The sequence below is a fragment of the Physcomitrium patens genome, chromosome 10 (assembly GCF_059467195.1).
Source record: "Physcomitrium patens ecotype Gransden chromosome 10, ASM5946719v1, whole genome shotgun sequence".
NCBI classification, from domain to species: Eukaryota; Viridiplantae; Streptophyta; class Bryopsida; order Funariales; family Funariaceae; genus Physcomitrium; species Physcomitrium patens.
The window spans coordinates 6,481,381-6,502,500 of record NC_143419.1 but is presented as its reverse complement, the minus strand read 5'-3'; the positions used below and the strand labels follow the sequence as shown (position 1 = coordinate 6,502,500).

Here is a 21,120-nt window from a genome sequence, read left to right as displayed (position 1 = left end):
GATCAGTCGGAGTGTGGTGAGATAAACACAGAGAGAGAGAGAGAGAGAGAGAGAGAGAGAGAGATGTGCGAAGAGGTATGTGCAGAGTGATTGTGACTAGCTTTGGAGAGTAATAATAAGTTATGTATGCTGATTTGAATGGTGGTGAAGTTGCAAATAGTAGATTCCTGCGCTCGGACTGTCAAGTGCAGCTTCCTTTTCGTTCAGTTTGAAATCTCCTTTGAAAATTTGCCTTTTTTTTTTTTTGGTCTTTTTGATTTGTTCCCCTGTTTTTTTAATTTTTTAATTCTTTTAAATCCTTCTTCTCATTGCTCTTTCCTCTTTCCTCACAGTTCCTCACAGTTCCGCTTTATCGTTTACCATCTCGAGCTCCTGAGGTGGATTCGTCGAGGCTTGATAGTATATGGAGATCTTGATGGAGTTTCTCTGCACTGCCAGTCGTCCCTGGCTTCCCTCATGGGCTCACTTTGATATCCGACAGCTGTATCCTATCAGGGTTTCAACCTTCATTAGTAGGAGACGAGGAGACTTGCAGTGTTTAGTGCATCTTTTTTTTTTGATCCCATACTGTTTTGTCCCTAAATCCATTTCTTCGGCAGTTATTCTTTAAAAGTTAAAGTTAGTGGCAAGTCATACCGTGTTGGCTTATGTATGGAGGATTATGCTTTCCTATTAAATTATACGGAATGTAAATTAGGGAGGAAGGGGCTGTCTTCATCATTACTAGAATTTCTCTCACTGCAGTACATGTTTTTGAACCAGTCGTAATGTTGCTACTCTAGGCGTAAGTCTGTGCTATTTTCTCTCCTTTTCGATCTTTTGCATGAACCATTCATCTACAGAAACACCTGTTCCTGTATCAAAGACAGGTTTCGCAACCCATCTCTCTGCTTCTCTCTCCATTAATCAAATTTTGCGTGCACGAAACGTTTCTCTTTGTTGTAAACGTAGACTTTCAATTGAGACGCACTTTTAAGCAGTCAGTTTTACATACAACTGTCGCTTTTGTCTGTCAAAGCAGAGTACGAGTCAGAGAGGATGGCTACTTTTATTGCTGACGTGAACCTTGATCGCGGCAGGAATGTGAGCTGATGTGGTGAGTGCGTTAAGAAGCGTCAAATGATCCTTTAGATATTTACTCGGGAATAGGCTTAGGGCCATTGAGAGCGGGTCAAATCGGGTTTAGGTTTTGGTTGTGGCAGTCCTGTACCACAGCTCTAGTGTGGAAGCTGTATGAACGTCCTGTCTGAAGAGTTTCTGCTTCTTATGAAGATTGTAGTTATCTCGACGCGTGTTTAATTCAGCTTTAGGTGTGGAGTAGTATGATAGATGGACTGTGATCAACGGAGGACGATCTGTCTATTAAAAATTTGAATAAAGGGTTTATGACTTTTCAGATGTTCCTTCAGTTTAAGGACTGAGATTGGCGATCTGAGACCTATTTTGGCATTCAACAGCATTAGGTTTTCCAATTCAAGCGTAGAAGCCATACATGATAGATGGTCGTGAGGGTGCCACGATGATCTGATATACAATGTACTGATAACAACGTCTTTTTCTGTGGTGAAACTGCAGGAACCGCGGTTATGTGCTCTCTTGAATGATGCACCACTGGTGTTATCATGTGCAACCTGTGTGATCATTTGTAGCTCTGTGTTTTACGTTGTTGAACGTGTACACAAGCTGGGGCAGGAATGGGTGGTTGCGAGTTGACAAATCTTTTCACATGGAATGCGTTCGGCTGGCCGAGTGCATCTATCATCCACGCGGAAGCAGTGACTTCAATGTGCTATCCACGGTGTGAAGAAGTTGTGTAATATTTGGGGTTGAGGGATTGCGAAGCATAAAAGGATACTTTCTATGACAGATCACAACGGCGTCGCATAACATGATTCCGCAAAGGCGTTCATTTTATACGGAATCAGCATCTTCACGAAATCAGTTGGAACAACTGAATACTAGGGGATGCTGCTGCACTGTTTAGCTTGGTTGGCTCCAAGGCAGGTTTCTCACCAGGAACATCTTCGACCACTATTGTTCTAATTGGAATATTCTGCGACATACTTCGATGTATGACACGCGCGCGGGATTTCACTTGTTTTTGACTCCGGCTACTCATGTTCACAGTTGTGGCGAGGAGGCTTCTTCTCTACTCTCCTGTTATGGTTTGAATACTTGGCTCAATTTATAGGTTGGTGCAATGGTCTGGTCATATTCCTAAGGTTTTCCCGCCGAGGTGCTCACACTTGGCTTTACTGAAAGTCCATGTCGACACTCTATCTATTCCAGTGGAAACAAGTTGGGACAATTTTCTCATCTACCTAGGCTACAACGTTCTCGTCTTCAGGACCGGAGGACTTCCAATGACGCTTGAATCCCCACTCAGGTCAGGAACAGCAATTTCTAATGTCCATCTGAGTAAAGTTTTGCTAATGTGAATCTTACTACAATTGATTGTTAGAAAGGTGTATTGTGGCATGAGGGATGCATGTAAATTTCAGCTTTAGAATATCGCAGTTTCTGTACACAAGTCATGAGGTTGAAGAAGCATTGGGATCATGTTAAAATGTTACATAGGTGCTGTCATTACAATCGCCGTAATTCGTTTTGATTTAAAGTTTATCGACATTCAAAGAAACTGAATGTGTCGAGCACATTGTAAATCCTCGGAATGTGTCGGGACAGATCTCTGGTAACGCGTAGCCGCTATCAGATGATATTAAAGGGGGTCATTAAAGCTGTTCTATTTCTTTGTTTGTAATTTCTAGGTCATTCTCTCAAAGTATCACACTCAATGAGGGCAAGCGTTACTTTACCAATCCTCAAAATATTCCAACACTCGTAATTTCAATTCCTCCGTTTCGTTTCTGAAGAGTTTAATTATTTCTTCTTATATAGAATAATTTTTGAGTACTGCAGACTGAGCATGGACTGATGAATGATCTTGTCCTTGAAACAGGTTTGTATTGATGTTATAGTTAGTCGAGGGTAAACAAGCAAGTTATTGCAGTGTGGGCATGATGCCTTCTTGGCTGGATGGGTCAAGGGGATCCTCATCTCCTTCAACATCCAAATCAAACCACCAATCCCCACCATGTGCCCGATATCATCCATACGCCCGGAAGCAACAATTGTACGGCCTTGTCACTTGAATCTGGAAAACTTAAAAGTCTTGCACTTATAGTTTGTATTGACTACATTTTCTGTATCTAAATGTCTAGCACGTGCTCTTTGTTCTTGCCGAAACCTACACATCCTTTTGTTGTTGCCAGTATATATATAGCCGTTTAATATTTTTTTTTCCTGATTTTGTGTCCTGCGTCTTAAGCATCTATTTCATGATGTAAATTGACCCTATATTTATGATTCTTCACAGAGGTGGAAATGTAACGAGGTTGCTAGCATTGAGGGAGGTCGCACCCAGTGTTAAACGACCTGCAAGGTGGCTGTGGGGGAAGGCTGCTTCTGGAAGTGCAGTTCATGCAGGGCCTCGGTTGGAATCAACCAGTGCGAAATTGGCAATCACTTCATGGTCAGTTTTCTATTTGCTTCTACACTAAATACTGGACAGAACACAGAATCTCAGCCTATCGCGTTTTCTAAATCATTGTTCTAATGAATGATTCAGGCTACCTTACAGTCACTCGCTTACCTACCATCCATGTCTTGTTGCAGTGAGTTATTGCATCTACACCATACTGATTGTATTTACTTTGTATTTCTACATTAAAATTGAAGTGTCACCTCTTGTACTAGGTTCCAACCTTTTGCTTCATATCAAGCGATACTGATAAAACTTTTGCATTCCTTAATTGTCCAACTGAACTGATGTTCTCAAGTTATCGAACTTATTGAGTACATTATAGGTATTCGGAAAATTAGCTTTCACCTGCCTCATTGATCCTGTCTCCCAAATTACCATGCTCAAATTGCTAGGGTGTCATTGACGTGGCGCTGCTGAATGTTGATCGCTGCAAGCAGCGCACTGTCCCTAAATCGGACATTTGAATGTGGTTATGATCTAGGTTCGTGGTTATGAATTTGGATTTCAGTTTGGGTCTTGTGATTATCAACTGACTCGCACATGTTCTACAGGGTGGAGGCTGAATCGCTTCGTTACTGCACTGCTAAATATTGCCCTCTACAACCAGCTCCGCGGTCAACCATAGCAGCTGCTTTCAGCCCTGATGGCAACACCTTGGCTTCTACACAGTAATTGCCTAAGCTATCCTTCGTCTTTCTGCAGCTGCACTGCTCCGTGGAAGAATGTGTGCTACAGGCATAGCATTAAATAAACTGACCTTTTCTTACTTCCAGTACACTTCTTTGTTGGGGTCATAAGTTAGGGTTCAACTAGAGCTGCACTGAAGTCTCACGCCACATCGTAATTGTTTATGCTGATCCTTACCCTAATTAATTTCAAATGCTTTGTGTAGTGGCGATCATACAGTGAAAATCATCTGCTGCAGAACTGGGCAATGTTTGAAGGTTCTAAGTGGACATCGGCGAACACCATGGGTGGTAAGTAATGGCTTTTGTGTCTTCCAAATTCGACCCTGTTTGGAAATCATGATAATCATATCAACGCGTCCTTGAGATCTTCACTCATTTTCTGAAGCTGTGAAGTGAATGAAGTCTGAAAAAGTTGGGTTGGCCAGCAGTTAATTTATTGCAATGTTATGTATTTTTGTAGGTACGTTTTCATCCAGCAAGCTCAGAAGTGCTAGCTAGTGGGAGCCTTGATAATGAAGTGCGGTTATGGAACGCCAATACAGCTGAATGTGTTGGTTCTCGAGATTTCCGTGAGCATCTCTAATATTTTTAATTAATATTTGTATTCTGTACGTTTATTTCTCAAGTTTACACTGCTGGAAGCTGATACTATTTCAGTGAACTGTTGTAAGCAAGTCGTTGCTGCGTCTTTAAGACACTATCGTTTGTTGCTGTTATTGTTATTGTTGTTTCTATTATTATTATTATTATTATTATTTATCTCAAGTACTATTTAATTCTTGGGCTTTTGAAGTGATTCCATTTGAAGTAGTTCTTGCACTGTTGAACTTCTCTCTTGCAGGTTGGAGTACATGACTCGTTGTTTAGTTTTTGGTTGGCGAATTTGTTTCTAATAGATATTTTTGTTGTGGCGTTTTTGTCGTGCAGACCGACCAATAGCTTCACTTGCCTTTCATGCTCAAGGAGACCTGCTCGCTGTTGCATCCGGACATAAGGTATAATTGTGTTTCATTTCAGGTCTTTTAGGCTTTTTTCAATATACGATAAATTAACCCCTCTGATACTGTTCTAAGCGTTATATATGCCCAAAATCCAACTAGTTAATTCGTGTTTCTACGCTGACATGAATCGGATTCTCTTCTTTCTTTCTTCTCTCTTTTCTTTTCTGTTTTTTATCCGTGTCATATCACTGTTCATCTAAGACAACTTTATCTTTGTGTAGCTGTATATATGGCAGTTCACAAAAGCAGGAGATGTTTCACCGACCATTGTTCTTCGGACTCGCAGATCTCTTCGTGCTGTTCATTTCCATCCACTTGCTGCTCCATTCTTACTTACTGCAGAGGTGAATTGATTACTTTTCTTTCCTCCACAGCCACTTTCTGTTACAACCTCGCTACTCATGTGCGTTTGTTCTCCTTACTTGGCTCACAAAATCTTCGTAGGTACTAATCACGAGAGGTGTTTTAACAGGTAAATGATTTGGATTCTCCAGACTGTCCAATGACTCTAGCCACATCACAAGGCTATCTGCACTACCCACCCCCAGCCATTCATTTTACTCCGTCCACATCAAGCACTCTATTACCCAACCACTCTGTATCAAACCAAGTATCATTTGTGCCACTACCCAGTTGGTTTTGGCCGGTGCTAACAACTGGCTCAGACCTGATATTTCAAACGGATCTTCCTACAGCCGTTGAGGCTGGAGATGACGGCAATGTAAACTTTGCAGAAGACAGCACAAGTCCAATTGCTGAATCAGAGCTGAATGTAGATACAGGTAGGCCCTCGCTTATGACGGAACTCCAATTTCCTGATTTTTCGTCGCCTGCCCCTATGGACATCTCGCCTCGACCTGTTCACGATGATGTTTTTGGAGACTCTACTGCCAACGATGTCTCAACCAGCGGCCGAGAACCTCTAGAAGAAGGCGAAATATTGGAAAACAATGAGTCAATAAATGACTTTAACTCCCAAAGCAGATTAAATGCACATGATCGCATCCGTGGAGCTCCTTGGGAAATAGGAGGTTCTACCTCTCATCCCGCTTCGATACCACCAGCTGGGTATAGTAATACAGCCTCAACTAGGGGTCCTTCAAGCATTCCTATTCCTATTCCTTCTTCTACGTCTCCTCGACAGGATAGTGGGGGTGCAGCACTTGGACCAGCCGTGTGGCCTATGAGTGCTTTTCCAAACCTGAACACTCAAATGCTGGGAGGAGCTTCTGGGGGAATACCATCTTTCCAGAATTTTCTTCCAGTGGGAGAGTACACAGGATGGGAGCTACCGTTTCTGCATGGATGGGTTCAAGGCCAACAAGCGCAAGCTGGGACAGCTCCATCAGTGGTCCCGTCAACCGTTCCTGTTTCTGGGCCTTGGCAAAGTGCTCAGGAACAGCAGCAGCAGAATGCAGCGATATCAGTTGCCTCTGTTGCAATTGCAGCAGCAGTGGCTGCTGCAAGGACAGCTGCTCGAGCAGGTGCAGGTGTGGTTGGAGCACCAAACGCTGGAATTGGGGCTGATATTGGAGCTGGTAAGTTCTGTGCTCCTAGAATCTCTATCCACGTGTTAGAATTTGTGTCATGCAAACCGTTGATGAAGTTATCTAGTGTTTAGTTGCCTTTCAAGTGGCTGATGGTTCCGCAGCAGGATCAGGGGTTAGTTCGCGAATGGGTTCAAGTCATGGCATAACTATCCCTGGAAGAGGAGGTGCTAACATTGGTGCTGCGGAGGCGGCGGCTGCGCAAGCAGCAATGGCAGCCGCTGCTGCTGCAGCCGAACTTCCATGCACTGTAAAGTTGAGGATATGGCCTCATGATATTAAGCGTCCTTGTGCAACATTGGATCCTGAGACATGTCGCCTGGTTATTCCTCATGCTGTGTTGTGCAGGTAATTTCTAGTACAGTTCCTTGCTACGAAGTCGTCATTTAATGTGTGAATGAGGAGCATATTTTGAAGAGAATGGCTCTGTTAGGAAACTTCTTGAAATATTGTAACTTCTTGAAAAATTTGGTCATGGTATATATCAACATTCTTAGTGTCAAGACGCTCTTTGCAATTTACACCCTGAAATTCCTCTTGACTTGAGATTTTGCAATCTTTTGTGTTTATCTGTAACATCTTCGCGTGTTGAATATTGTGTGGTTCGTGAGCAGTGAAATGGGTGCGCACTTTTCACCTTGTGGTCGATTTCTAGCTGCGTGTGTTGCCTGTGTGTTGCCCATGGCGGATTCTGATTCACGGCGTGGGAATACGACGGGTTCACCAGCTCCTGGATCGTCAGCTCATTCTCCTACTCAACACCCAATTTCCTCACAGCAAGTCATATATGAGTTGCGAGTGTACTCACTTGAAGAGGCCACGTAAGTTTTTGATTCTAGTTGTAACCCATTCGTACCCCTCTGTTGCGGTTCTCTTTGTAATCCTCATTATTCAATGTCCCGTTACTTTTAACTCAAATCGTCTGAATGAGTTCAACACGGTACGCCCATAAACATAATGTTTGAAGTGCATCCGATCTATCTTCGTTTGCCCGGCCATGTTTGATTTTATGTTTGTAGGGTCTTGATCATTTGTTGGGAATCCAGAAGCTCTTCCAGCTGGAAGATATGTATGCTAATGACGTTCTTCATTTAGGCACCATGAAATGATAAGCTTGTTATTCCTTTTGTTCTCTTGAAACTAGATACCACATGTTCCTTAGTATTATGTCTTGTGGCTGTGATTTTAGCTCCGTCCCATAATCTGTACATGTTGATATTCCAGGTTTGGACAAGTGCTTGCTTCAAGAGCTGTGAGAGCTGCCCATTGCCTTACTTCAATCCAGGTTTGTTGATTTCATCTTATTCACGATGGTGTTAATCGAAACAATTCAAGTTCTCATCATGCTTCTTAGCTTCTGCAATATAGCCCTGCAGATTATATTAGCACTTCGTAGCATATTTTGCTTAACATGCTGATGTCACTTTTTGACAGCTTCTATCTGTGGTTCTGAATTTGCAGTTCTCACCTACCTCAGGTCACATATTGCTTGCATATGGTAGACGCCACAATTCACTTCTTAGAAGCCTTGTCGTGGACGGCTCAGCAACTATTCCAATTCGAGTGTACACTATTCTCGAGGTTTGAATATCTTCTCTCAGTCACGCTCTTGCAAGTCGCTATCTGTGTCCCCTTGGTTCCTTGACGTGTTTTTCCTGAGTCCCACAGTGAATGGCAATTCTACATTCCTACTTGCGTTGATAACTCAATCTTCCTGGACTAAGCACAGGTTTTCTCTTTTTCTGTTCAATCAGGTATACAGAGTTTCAGATATGGAGCTTGTGAGAGTACTTCCCAGTGCTGAGGATGAAGTGAATGTGGCGTGTTTTCATCCCCAAGTTGGTGGCGGTCTTGTATATGGAACAAAGGTGAGTTGTTCTTCTGTGTTCTGGACTAGTATTTAGATATATGTGTGAATCAGTTGTAGTTCTATACTGTTTGAAGATTCGTTATCTGAGATAAAGTGTTATTGTAATGAATATTCCATTTTGAACACACTCATTGGAATATCTCTTTCGCATGCATTGTATATACGCTCGTAAATGATGTCCAATACACCACAAGAAAAGTACCATTCATTCCACTGAACGCCAAACTTGAGTTTCCTTCATGAGTCAACATGAAACTCAACTAAGACTTACATTCAGGATGCCAATAAGTACCTCTTCAATCAACAAAATTTGGCATTGATACAGGAAGGAAAGCTCAGGATATTAAGACATGACCGAACGCCACTGTATTTGAATCCTCGTTCAGGATTAGAAGATGAACTACTTGAGGTGCTGCGTTTTACTTTTAACTCATATTGCTGTGTTTTCTCGAAGTCCTGATAGTCGCCAGGTTCTTAACCTCAGTCATCCGTGTTTTTTACATTGCTTCCCTGTTAGTGCGCGACTCTTTCTTCTGGTTTGTTCTTTGACATTTTCCATATGTTTATTGTGTGCTTGTGTGTTACTTTTATTGAAATGGTGGTTGTTTCGTTTTGTACATTCAATACCCTTCCAAGTATTTGTCAATGTCCTGTTGTATTTTATGAAAAACCCTAAAGCTGTGTACATGGTTTTTGGTATTGTGCCAGGCAGAGACCTTGGATCCGCTAAGCTTTGGAATGGTGGCCGACATCGGTAATACCTTGTGAAAGAAAATTTGAAGTTCTTCCAGTACTCTTGTACCAGAAGTGAGCAGAGGTGTGTATACTTGCCAGGTTTAGAGGCTCCTTTTTTGAAGTAGGCTTTGTTTGTTTTAGGTTGAGGAGCACTTACCAGATCAAGGAGCTGTATCGGGAACGTGACAGCTCAGAATATAGTACTGATCAGAATATTGGGGCGTAACGTCTGTCAAGGAAAAGGTATAGAAGTTACAAAAAGGATTAAAATACGATAGTCTGATTTACAGCATTATTGACCACTGAGCCGCACTGAACGTCTTGCCATGCATTATTTTAAGGCTGATGTCCTGTGATTCTTAGTATTGATCTCAACTCTTGCAGTGGAGTATTGCGGCTTGTGATTCTTTCGCACATACACCCATCCTGTCCAAAGGGCTTCAGCCGGCATACACTATGCTCCCGTTTACTTCAATTGTACTGTACAACTAGGAACCTCAGAACGTACCATTTTTGTCTACGACACGACTAATTGAATGCACAGGAATGTAAAGCTAATTTGAGGCCCATGGAATCTATTTACAACGAATACCGTCTCCTTGTTGGAGCAGTTAAACCCCTCGTCAGATCATCTGTGGTATTACTGAAGAAACTTTAGGAGTGCCATGTAATTTGCAACTCTTTTTCTTTCATTTCGTATCTTACTTTCTTTTATAGATGACACTGATTACTAGAGATGGCCTAATACTTCTGCTCAATTTTAAAATAATGAATACTTCTCGTCATTGTAAACTTACTCAGACAAATGTAAATCTCAATTATAATCAAAGATATGTGCAACTGTATTTTACTTCAGTCAATTCCTGTCTTATCATTTGTTTTACTTTCAATTAAGTCGGTCACTTCTTAAACATTGTGAAGAACCTGAAGAGGTTGTAAAGCATGATCAAAACAAATAACCACATGTTCTATCTTTAATCTTCAACCTTGATTACACACTAAAAGGAATAACCCATTCAACCATGCACTACTTTTTGTTGTTAAAAACAACTAAAAAGTGTGTTCATAACTGTCTAAAATAAGTAAATATAGAAAAAAAGTAATTATAGAGAACATGGGATACTGTATTTATATCTAATAAATTAGAACTGTATAAGAATATTTTTATTTAATATTTTTATATAAAATTTATTCCATCAAAATTTTAATTTAAGATATTGCACAATCCCTTCATTAAAACTTAGAACTTGCCAATGAATTGTAGTTTGTAATCAAATCTCGATGAGTAGCACATCATGACAATTAAATTGAAAACTGGAATAAATTTTGATCAATGAGGGAGCATCCAAAATGTTGTGTGTGCACTCTCAGAAAATAATATTATTAAATTCAAACATATTTTCGTTCAACTTCTCTCTTCATTAAAAGCACCACAAATTACTCTTAATTCAAATAAGATCAAGCATTTCCTTTTTCACCATAAAGAAATAAACCCCGAAAGAGATTGCTCACCTCTGCTGTGGAGAATATGACCTAGAATAGCAGCCAATTTTTAAGGAGGTAGCCGGGGGTATTCATTTAAACCAATGAATCACCATTACGTCAGAAAGCTGAGGTCCAAGACCTACAGGACCAAACTAGCCACCATTTTTCCACCGTAAAGAAGCTTTTCCTCATGGGTAGTCCACAAACTGCACTAGCATTGCAACGGTTATGAAACCTCGGCAGTTTGCAGTGCTAGCCAGAAACAGGCCCCATACATGAGCTTGGGCACCCACATATAGCATTGAAGGGGGAAGCAGTAAGACCTTGAAGCCCCTTCCTGGCAAGAATGCCGCAGTCTGTCGTCTTGCAGTGTGCTTGTGGACAAGGACTACCACTTCCAGCCACCAGCTCGAAAAATGTGGCCTTCGTGATCTCCAGGTGAAGCCTCTGTTTTCTTAAGTTGCGGACCATATCTTTTCTGTCAGATGTGCCACGTGCCCACTTTTTTGTGTGTGTGGGAACATACATATATATATATATATATATATGGGTATAGTAATATTTTGCTCAAGCGTCAAGGTTACAGGGCACAGGCTAATAGACTAGGTACATATCATGCGAGGTGTATACGAATAGCTCACAAGTCATAGACAACCATGCAGGATATTGATGAGTAATCCTTGGCAGTGAGTTAAAGCAGCGTGTCGACAAAGCATGTCGCAGACGTTTTTTTGCAGTTGCCGTGTCGGCTTCACTGCAGTCTGAGAAACTTTGTTCTTTAGAATCAAGTACTGGTGCGAAGACGGATTCTGATTGGAATGCACTGACTCCGATCTGGACCCAAAATGGAATTTGTGGATAAATGGACGTTTCATCGCTGCTTCCTCAAATATCCTTTGCAGCAACCTGCCTTTGAGGGGGAAAAAAAAAGAAAAAAAAAGAAAAAAACTGTGCACAAGTTGCCATTAATTTACAGACTCAAACAAGTTCTTGTGTGTACATGAAGTTTATACAAAAAGCTTGTCTCCCATCCTCGTGAAGGCATCCATGCACACATACTGAGAAAACTCATGTGCAAATTTCGTCCAGTGCACTGATCCAACTCTAGTTTCGAAGCCCCACTTCGTGATGCTCAATGCTCGATCTCGTCAGTCTGCCTGATCTCCACACACCCAACCACCTGAGCTTCCCTCGCTCGATCGCTAATCCTCCATTGCCCACAGAAAGTCCGCAACACCTGCTCTTGAGTTGTTGAGGTCGATTTATATGGTGGGGCGGGCCAGTGACGGGGCTCCGCAGGACTCAGGTCTCTGACACGTCGGATTAATTGGACTAATCGTTTTATAACACGTGTTCATATGGCTGGCGTGGCAGTCGCTGCCACTGTGCACGTTGGACGCCACGTAGGTCCTCCCGCCGTGGGGAACTACGTGGCTCAAGGCAGCCAGCGGAGACGATACCCTCGTTGGGGGGTCATGAGACGGGTGTCAACTGATCCAGCATATCGTTGCCTGAGGTTAGCATGGCAGGGTATCGAGCACGCGTTCTATTCCCTTTCCTAATAATATTTATCATCTATACCTTATGGATAAGTATATATATATATATATATGTATATTTTAAATTATAAAAAAAAGATATAAATATTAAAAATAATATTATTTCTATGGTTTTAATTTCTTGAACTCCTTTTCATCTAAAAAACTTGACATTCAAAAATTCTAAGAACAAGATCCATTGAGAAATGAACAATTTGGAATAACTGTAAAGTTCGGCCATGATTTTCTCATTTTTCTTTTAATGGAAGTCAGTCTCACACACCAATGTATTTTTAAAACTTAGGAGATATATGCATCCTTATAGAGAATACTCCAGAGAGATGGGAAAAGTAAAGAAAAAGAAAAGAGAGAAAAAAAAAATAATAATAAAAAATAAAATGTGGCATTGCTTGGCATGCCTTCTTGGTGGGTCATTGGCATTGTGAAGAGTGGTATCCTAAAACACCTCATTTTTCACTATTGTGCATAGTTGGCATTTTGACAATTATTTTAAAAAAATGTGGTGTGTAAAATTAATTCTAGAGATGGGCCGTATTAAAAAAAGATGCCCAAATAGTATCACAATGATTTTTTTATTTTATTTTATTTTATTTTATTTTTATCTTCATTTGTGAATAGATTTTGGGCAATTTAACAATTTTTTTATATGCTTGCCCTTGCATGTATCTTCCTACTAAGATCAAAACTAAGTGGCAAGAGAAGCAAAGGCTAAGAAACCTTGGCCAAGTAGAAAGATCAAAACTAAGTGGCAAGAGAAGCGAAGGCCAAGAAACCTTGGCCAAGTAGAAAGAGGGTTAAGACAGGCTAAGAAGATAGGTAAAACTTAAAAAATTGCATAGATGGCCAAAATCTAGTGCCTCCCAAATCCATTGCTATTACTATTAATCCTCCTAGTTAATGACTTCAATATTTAATCTTATATGATTAATATTGATTTTTGTTTTGTCTCGCTTGTTGCCTATGAGGTAGACAAGAGACTAATACTTATTCAATGCCAAGTTACCAAGGTACAAGTTAGGCACCTTTTTTGTTATAATGTTAAGAATATATTAATGCATCATCTTCTACCCTCCAAGTATATTAACAAAAGGATTGGTAGATTGAATCAAGACTAATAATGAATATTAGGAAAATAGAGGATTAAACAAGAAATAAGAAACATAAAATTCATGACTCACTTGATAAACTTCATAAGAACTTAAATATATTTTGGTTGAGAGCAATTTTTGTACAAGTATATAATGAAGCACAAAATGTGCACCTTTACTTCAAAGAATTTATGGCACTTAATGCATTGATTTCAGTTCTTATTTACATTAGAAGTAGGTTTGTTTCATAAAGGTACTTGAAATTTGAAGATAATTAAACAAAACTTAAAATTTCTATTTATGTGATAGAAATATTTATTAATTAATGCAAGTTAACATGTTCTAATTACAGTATGAGTTGATATAATTTAAGTTGCAATAGCCAACAAATTCCATCAATTCTATTGTGTTTTATTTTTAAAAAGTGTTTAAATTATCTTTTGTTCATTTATTTATTTAGTTTTTAACAAAAAACATGCCATAATATTTGATACTAACATATTAAGACATGACAAATTATGTATTCATAAACAAGTATCACACTTACAGTCAAGACAAGACATAAATCTAAATTCAAATCTGATTTAAAAAAATGTACTGAGCTAATCAATTAAAGTTTTATAGAAAGATGTAGATCTTTCTGTTTATTCAATGGTAGTCAATGAAAAATTTAATGATAATCAAATTATTATCCTAGAAAAGATAAAAAATGAAAACATATTTTTTATACTTGAGAAATACTAGATGCAATATAGTGTATGAATAATTCACCAGTACTCATTTTTAACAGGTATAAATTTTCAAAACAAACTTAATTTTCAATATATCACTAATCTGAAAACACACTAAAACATCACTTCATTTTATCCCAAATAGAATACAACCAAGCTAATGTATCATACCTTGGATCTTGTTCTTTTAGGAAACATCGATTTGCACCCAAAAATAACTAATCTCAAATTTATCAAAATCATCAAAAATCATATAGCTTTGAATTTCACTATTAAAAAATAAAATAAAATGTGGTATTGGATTTATGTTTGATTCAACAGCCATAAATTCATACTCAACATCAAGGCCAACATCTAAAAGTTTTGTTTGCAGGCCATGGACCAATCAACTGTTCTATCATACATTTTATAACTCAAATCAATAAACAATCTATCTTCAGGCATTTGGTCAACACACTTTTCTTATGTACGATGGCATGTTCTTCTGCAGCACAGATTGCCACGGTCGAAAAATAGCGATGATCACCATTGTGTGGTAGCTGTAAGCACGTAATGCCATTACCATGTATTCGAAAATGGTGGGCATGATTTTTGTAGGACCATTTCCAGAGCTACAGAACAAAGTCTATGGAAATGCGGCACAGAGTTCTGAAGAAAGCAGCTGCAGCTATGACCGTTGCAGCAATCGGGGTGCTGGTATTTAACATCACTGAGAATGCACAAACAAAGCAGAGAGGGCTTAGAAATTTAACACGAGCAGTTTCCAGTGGATTACTAAGTAAGTTGCATATAAAATTCCAATATCCTCATCCCGGACATTGCAAAGTAGTTTCAGAAATAAAGCTACCCACATACGCTACAGCAACAAGTCAAGTGCTGAAATCCTGGTATTGATGACAAGTATCTCTTATTTGCAGCATAAGTGTAATCCAATACCCCAAGAAAAACGCCATACCTTTTAAAGCTACGGTATTAGATGACAACACAAGCATGTCAATGATAAGCGTCATCAGAGGTGAATATTCCCAAACCTGCCATCCCATCATTTACAAATTTTTTCATCGACGGAGCAATTTCATAGCATGCTGTGTAACTAAAGGCTACAAGCATTTGAACCTCTTAAGCTTCACAGCGCATCAATGGAACGTATCTCACCATCATTGCGAATACAAACATCTTGAAATAGCTTGAAAGCGCTACCGCCATAAGCAAATCTGTCCATCTGAAGCAACCCATGACAATCAGAATGCCAATGTTGTATGTTCTAAGTTTGGTCAATAAAAACGACCGTAGCAAAGAAGTGCTTCAGGCGTTACTGTTGAGTGAATTGACTTACTTGGACTTCGCATGTGGCCCTAGATTTGGTAGTGCATAAGCTAATGCCAATACAGTAATTAAGAACACCACATTCGCCAGTCCTACTTTGGCCAAAACCTGCAAAATTACACCAGCAGGGATAATATGTGCGTCCACACACTGGAATTCGAACCCAGAATTACGAACTGCTAAAAGATCAACACGTGATAAAATCATAGTATAAACATTATGTTGAATGCTTCGTAACATCTGGTGCACACACTAACATATGAGGTGGAGATAGAGACAGACCTTCCCTGCAGTAGAGAGAAACAGAGAGAGGCTTTCCCACCGAACATCTGTCTTCCCTACACCTCGTAAACATAGTTTACCTGAGAAACCGCGACAGAGCTCGCTTCAGGATATTTCAATCCATATTGGCATGAATGACTAATGTGTTTGACAGACATTTGATTGATCAAAAATATATATAACTGTAACTCACATAGCCGGAATTATTCTCAACTACGGTAGGTAACAAATATGTAAGAATGAAGACGAGTCCACGATGGCGTAATAAACAAAATCATATTTTGAAGAACATCGTACATTCAATGGAGGGCACTGAGGAGTTCGAGATTATGTACATGAGTCTAGAAGTAGAACAAGGAGGCTCGTCTTCCACACGAATTCCTGCTAATAAGGGGGATTTACAGACGATGTAAGCAAAGATTTATGATACGACATGAAGCTCACCCTAACTGGCAATACCTTAGAACTGTCATTAGCAACGATAGAAAAAACAAACAACGAGGAAAAAGTGAAGATTACCAGCATTTTAAGCTTGTGAAGGAGGGGGTAATTGAAGAAGATATGCCGATAAGCCTCAGGCTTGTGCAGAATCAAATCAATCACCACTATCTGTGACAAAATAATTATACATTCTTCAAACTAGCATCTCTCCATGGTATAGTGCAAATTAAAGATAAACCCTGACTTAGATTATCAAGCTTGATACAAAAATGATTTCTCTTTCCTCTTTAAGCTCTTCGTTTCCATCACATAGCAACAAGGAATGCTAGACATGGTTTTATGATGAACGACTCTGCGGTAGGAGATGAGAAAAACTGAATCCTAGAAGTCAACACATTCTTTACTTGAAGAAGAATTTGACGACGAAGCAATTGGTTAAAGATGGTGTCTACCAAGGCAGCTATCCCCTAAATAGAGGTATTACGTTCTGTATTTATTTATTCATTCATTTAGTTGGTTAGTTAGTTGTTTGTTACCTCTAAGACCCTAAACAAGCGTGGATGATGTAAATGACCACGAAGACGCAGCTCTTCCTGGTCGAAATTTATTATTCTGAATCCTGGATTGGCTTGGAACTGATTAGATCGAAGTACTCATCGGATTCTTGCAAACAAAACTGCAGTACTACACACAGACAGGTTCAACAAGTTCTATCAGCAAAGAACCCGTCGGGACTCGACTGAGATTTGTCTCAAACAGAGAGGAAGGAGCATTGAGTCATTACCATAATCTCACACTCTACATACTCGTCAGCCACGAATCCACATTTAGCCTGCATCAAGTATGTAATCCAGTAAGCTTCGGAAAAATGTAAACTCAACCACTCGACTCCAAGCGCAAACTATAACGAGAGAGTGTAAGTGATCGCCATACGCATTCAGAGAGACGAATGTTGCCGGGGGAATACTCCACATATACGGCTGCCACTGGAGTTCCACAATGCACACATCTCATGGACGCATCCGCACCCAACTTCCCCATCCTGCCTCTCCTCCTTTCTTTGTGCGCTTCTCTCCCTCAATCCTGCACTGCGCTCATCCTCTTGAAACCGACACTGGTTGCAATGTCCTTGTCGCAAACTATGAGTGATCGACTTGAACAACCCACTTTCTACTGCGTCGCTCCACGGTTGCACACATTTTCATCTTCGAAATCGTGATTAAAGACCTTTCAATGAAATGCCCTTCCCTCAACTTGACTACACTACTAAAAACCTCAAGCCCTGTCACCGACGATCATGGAAGAATAAAGAACCCTTAGACTATGTATAGATTTAGGTGCTAGAATGTACTTGTGAAGCACATTTTCAGGTTTCCCTCGCCTCTCGAACGAAAAGCAAGTTTCCAACCACGCGCTAGCTTTCAAGGTGAAGTTGGGTTTTCGTTGCAATTGACGATCGTCGGTAACATGACTCGTAAGCGTCGAAAGTGGTGGCACTGATTGCAAGCTTTGCATAGGAGTGGTATGGGGTTTCGCAGACCGGTTTGTTTCTGCATCTCGTGCGCAATCTCCGTTTAGACCAAGCCAGTGAAGCACTGTGTTCATTGTTTTCAGTGAGGACCATTCTCATCAGAGGGAACTCCATGTCATTCAGCCTTTCATCAGCCTCCACGGCTTCATGAAGTGGGAGTCTACATCAAACTTGACTGATGTATTAGGGATTACTCGTGAAGATGGGGAGAGTTCGTGGCCATTTGTTTTTTCCTGTCGATTTATACATCGTGAGGATCATGCCAGACGAATTGTTCCATGCCGAGCGTTGGGCTCCGACCACTTCTTCGGAGCTTCATGTACATTGTTCCGCGCGTTTGCCGATGCTCGGATTGAAAATTGGTGGTGATGGAATGAGAATTGTAGCGGACGAGGTTTAAAATTTAGGATTGTGTTAGGTCATGAGGAAAATACGGGATTGATCAGGGTAGGATTGCTCATATAATTTCATCATTTTTGTATTGTTGTTGCAGTGTTCGGGCCATCAATTGTTAGGAAATCTCTGTTTCTTGCTGTGGTTGAAGAGTTCAGGGTTTACTATCAAAATTCCGGAATGAGAAAAGTGAGGAGGTTTTATTGTTTGTTGCAGAGGTTTCAAATTCGAATGTTCGCCGAAGTTGATGACTTCCGGTGGCTGCAAATGCAGTCTGAGCATGTGATTATATTGCCATTTAAGCAGGATTTGGTAGTTAAATGTGCTGCCCTGGGCTTGTATGCGGTGCCAGAGCTAAATTAGGTATGCAGGCTAAGTATCTCTTGTTACTGGACCGCTTGCAACTTTGCAGAATACTATCTGAACCGAAGGAATTAAGATGCAAGAAAGCACCTAAATCGTCTTACCTCGGGATAGGCTGGTGGAATCCTACCACGCTCGCCAATCTGAGGCTTATTTCATACCATTTGAGTAAGTATGTAAGCTTGCTTTGAGACCTGGATGCTGTCGTGTTTGCATTGCGAGATTACCTGTCGATTGTGGGCATTTTCAACCGAGACTTCAGAGATGGGGTTATTGCATTGTGGTGACGCTGCAAATCGTTTCACAGCAGAGCTACATTCTGTTTTATGGATGCTCAACTCCCTGGATCATGTCTTCTAAACATCATGTATTCTGAATATCATGTATCATCTTGTGCCCAGGTTTTTTTAGCTCTATCTGTTCAACCTGGATTCATGATAATCAAAGACGGTAGCAGTTTTATGGATGTTCGGAACAGGGAGCATACTTGAGAGGTAATCGAAGATTATTCTATGCCTGGAAGGTCACCGCGTTGATGAAAACATGGTCTTAATTGAAGGGTGTCTGTAAATATGAAAAGTGATTTTTTTCTGTCTTAAGGTCTGAATTATCCCTTGTTAGACTTGACTGTGACTCACAATTGGAAGCATTCACCACTTTCAAAGAAATGTCGTGCACAATAGAGTAGGCTGTTGGAACCACACAAGGTGGATCAAGTGGCTGGAACGCAAGTTGGCCATGGTTGTAGTCGACTTCTTTTGCAAATTCAGAACAGTTGGCGGAACTAGAAAATGTGTTATTGCAAATCTACAATTCCATTATAATGTGAAAATGTTTTCACCGTGATCTTGTACCGAGACGTGGGTGTCTAAAACACAAGCCTAAGCTGAACCTTTAGTCAGTGTATGTGTTCCTCACTGGGGATTGCTCCTAGGTGCCAAGTCTGTAACCATAGATCTTTATACTTAAATTTGAAACAATAGAATAGCTGAAGTTGCACATAATTGAACAGAACGAATCACCGAGAATGTTGTTTGCTGGATAGTAGAGTTTCCAGTCCATGTATTGAGATGATAAAGTATCCTTCAATACTACAATCATTCATGCTGAAAGGAAAGTTTTGTTGTGGGTCAACATCGAAGATGCAATGGTCACAGGTCTCCCACACCAGACAATGACCCAGGAGCTTCTTTTTTACGTATCCATACAACATTAATTTGTGCAGACTGTGTGTTAGAGATCCAGGGGCTTCCCTTGTAAAGCAGCTATGAAGCTCCCTTTATCTTTTGTCGGTGGAGCATCGGCAAAGACACAGTGAGTAAGTGAACTCCAACTCACTCTTCAATTCCTCTCTCAAATGCTCATTTCAACATTCGTCTTGGTTTTGTTGGCTTGGTCTTGTTGATATCTAACCACCCAAATGTGTTGGTGTTGTGTAATGAAGGATTGGATAAAGCAAAACAACTCTTGAACTTGAACGATTTTGGTTGGAATGTTGAATGTTTGCAGTTAATTGTGATGTTCTTGTGAAAAGACTGAGGATTTCTTGCAGATTGTGTGCTTTGATGTATTTGAGAAAAATATGATGAAAGTATGATTTTGTTTCAAGTTGCAAAAGACAAGTATTGTCAAGGTGTATAGTTGACTTGGATTAAGCATAATTTTAATATTCTTACTATTGTCATATTTAATATATATATATATATATATATATATATAAGGAAATGTTAAATAGATCCAGGATTTTACTAAATTTAGCCGCCTATTCTAACCATCATGAAAAAAACATGACATTTAGATTCATTTTTCTATTGTTGGATCCAAAATCAATATAAACCAATTGTATTCATCATGATTATCATATTCTTCATTATGGATAGGTTGATGTAGTTAAAATTAGGGTCTATTTAACATTTCCATGTACATCTATATATATATATATATATATACACACATACATCTTCAATACGAATTTTAAAATTAAAAAATGAATATTTTTACTAAATTATTATATTTCTTCTTTGATAGAAAAAAAGAGTTTATGGCAAAATTTGAATGGTGTTATATAAAAAAAAATACCAAAAATAATCTTTTAAAAGATGTCATTGCATAAAAGTACATTATATGGTAAGGAATTAAAGAAATAAAAAAAGAATATTAGAAATAATAGTGGATGAAAGAACAAGTTTTTAAAATAAATAATAATTAATTTATATTAATGTATTTAGTGACCAAAAAATATATGCATAATTTTGATACATAAGTGATAAATTGTTGCTCTAATTAAAATAATCATGGTTTTTATGCATTGATAATAATTCTATATGCATAATATATTTATGAAGTATGTATTAATTTAATTCTTTTGAATTCAAAAAAAATAAAAAGATTAAAAAAAAGAATAAAATTGGTTGACATATCACCTAAATAATAGTATAAATTCTTAAATAAATTATTGAAAAAACTAGTTCTATTAGATAAAAATTATTAAAAACTTTTAAAATTAAAATTATTGTTATTATTATTATTTCAATT

The 21,120-nt window shown here is 39.3% G+C and overlaps 2 protein-coding genes and 1 long non-coding RNA gene across 14 annotated transcripts in view; 2 read left to right on the top strand and 1 right to left on the bottom strand.

The window, feature by feature from the left end:
- LOC112287500 (uncharacterized) overlaps nucleotides 1-10,246 on the top strand; it is a 10,657-nt gene extending 411 nt beyond the window's left edge. The window contains exons 2-19 of one of the 9 annotated variants that reach the window (XM_090253607.1): nucleotides 333-869; nucleotides 1,022-1,096; nucleotides 1,576-2,386; nucleotides 2,960-3,133; nucleotides 3,377-3,532; nucleotides 4,096-4,212; nucleotides 4,437-4,521; nucleotides 4,694-4,802; nucleotides 5,161-5,228; nucleotides 5,456-5,578; nucleotides 5,707-6,772; nucleotides 6,886-7,129; nucleotides 7,396-7,602; nucleotides 8,006-8,066; nucleotides 8,243-8,362; nucleotides 8,536-8,649; nucleotides 8,977-9,060; nucleotides 9,360-9,761. In XM_090253607.1, coding sequence (XP_090109733.1) covers nucleotides 3,018-3,133; nucleotides 3,377-3,532; nucleotides 4,096-4,212; nucleotides 4,437-4,521; nucleotides 4,694-4,802; nucleotides 5,161-5,228; nucleotides 5,456-5,578; nucleotides 5,707-6,772; nucleotides 6,886-7,129; nucleotides 7,396-7,602; nucleotides 8,006-8,066; nucleotides 8,243-8,362; nucleotides 8,536-8,649; nucleotides 8,977-9,060; nucleotides 9,360-9,419 — 2,730 coding nt within the window. In that variant the 5' untranslated portion in view covers nucleotides 333-869; nucleotides 1,022-1,096; nucleotides 1,576-2,386; nucleotides 2,960-3,017 and the 3' untranslated portion in view covers nucleotides 9,420-9,761. The other 8 variants (XM_090253609.1, XM_090253610.1, XM_073536681.2 and 5 more) reach the window with 8 other exon arrangements.
- Nucleotides 10,247-14,521: 4,275 nt separating this feature from the next.
- LOC112288035 (protein ARV 2) lies at nucleotides 14,522-17,573 on the bottom strand. Of its 2 annotated transcripts, none has more exons than XM_024531803.3 (9): nucleotides 17,232-17,573; nucleotides 17,083-17,130; nucleotides 16,377-16,466; nucleotides 16,193-16,241; nucleotides 15,858-15,937; nucleotides 15,586-15,683; nucleotides 15,405-15,471; nucleotides 15,205-15,280; nucleotides 14,522-14,958 (listed from the first exon to the last, which is right to left on the bottom strand). In XM_024531803.3, the coding sequence occupies exons 1-9, from the start codon at nucleotides 17,337-17,339 to the stop codon at nucleotides 14,861-14,863; spliced, it is 714 nt and encodes a 237-aa protein (XP_024387571.1). In that variant the 5' UTR covers nucleotides 17,340-17,573; the 3' UTR covers nucleotides 14,522-14,860. The 2 variants fall into 2 exon arrangements, with proteins under 2 accessions (XP_024387571.1, XP_024387572.1); XM_024531804.3 differs by having other exon boundaries at nucleotides 16,193-16,238; nucleotides 17,232-17,366.
- Nucleotides 17,574-17,659: 86 nt separating this feature from the next.
- Nucleotides 17,660-20,358, top strand: LOC149988236 (uncharacterized). 3 transcript variants are annotated; one of them, XR_016505066.1, is made up of 4 exons: nucleotides 17,660-17,724; nucleotides 18,439-18,753; nucleotides 18,987-19,079; nucleotides 19,811-20,358. It is a non-coding gene; the product is annotated as an uncharacterized LOC149988236 (long non-coding RNA). The 3 variants fall into 3 exon arrangements; XR_016505065.1 differs by lacking the exon at nucleotides 17,660-17,724 and adding an exon at nucleotides 18,136-18,276 and having other exon boundaries at nucleotides 19,811-20,351; XR_016505064.1 differs by lacking the exons at nucleotides 17,660-17,724; nucleotides 19,811-20,358 and adding an exon at nucleotides 18,008-18,148 and having other exon boundaries at nucleotides 18,987-19,431.
- The last annotated feature ends 762 nt before the right edge of the window (nucleotides 20,359-21,120 follow it).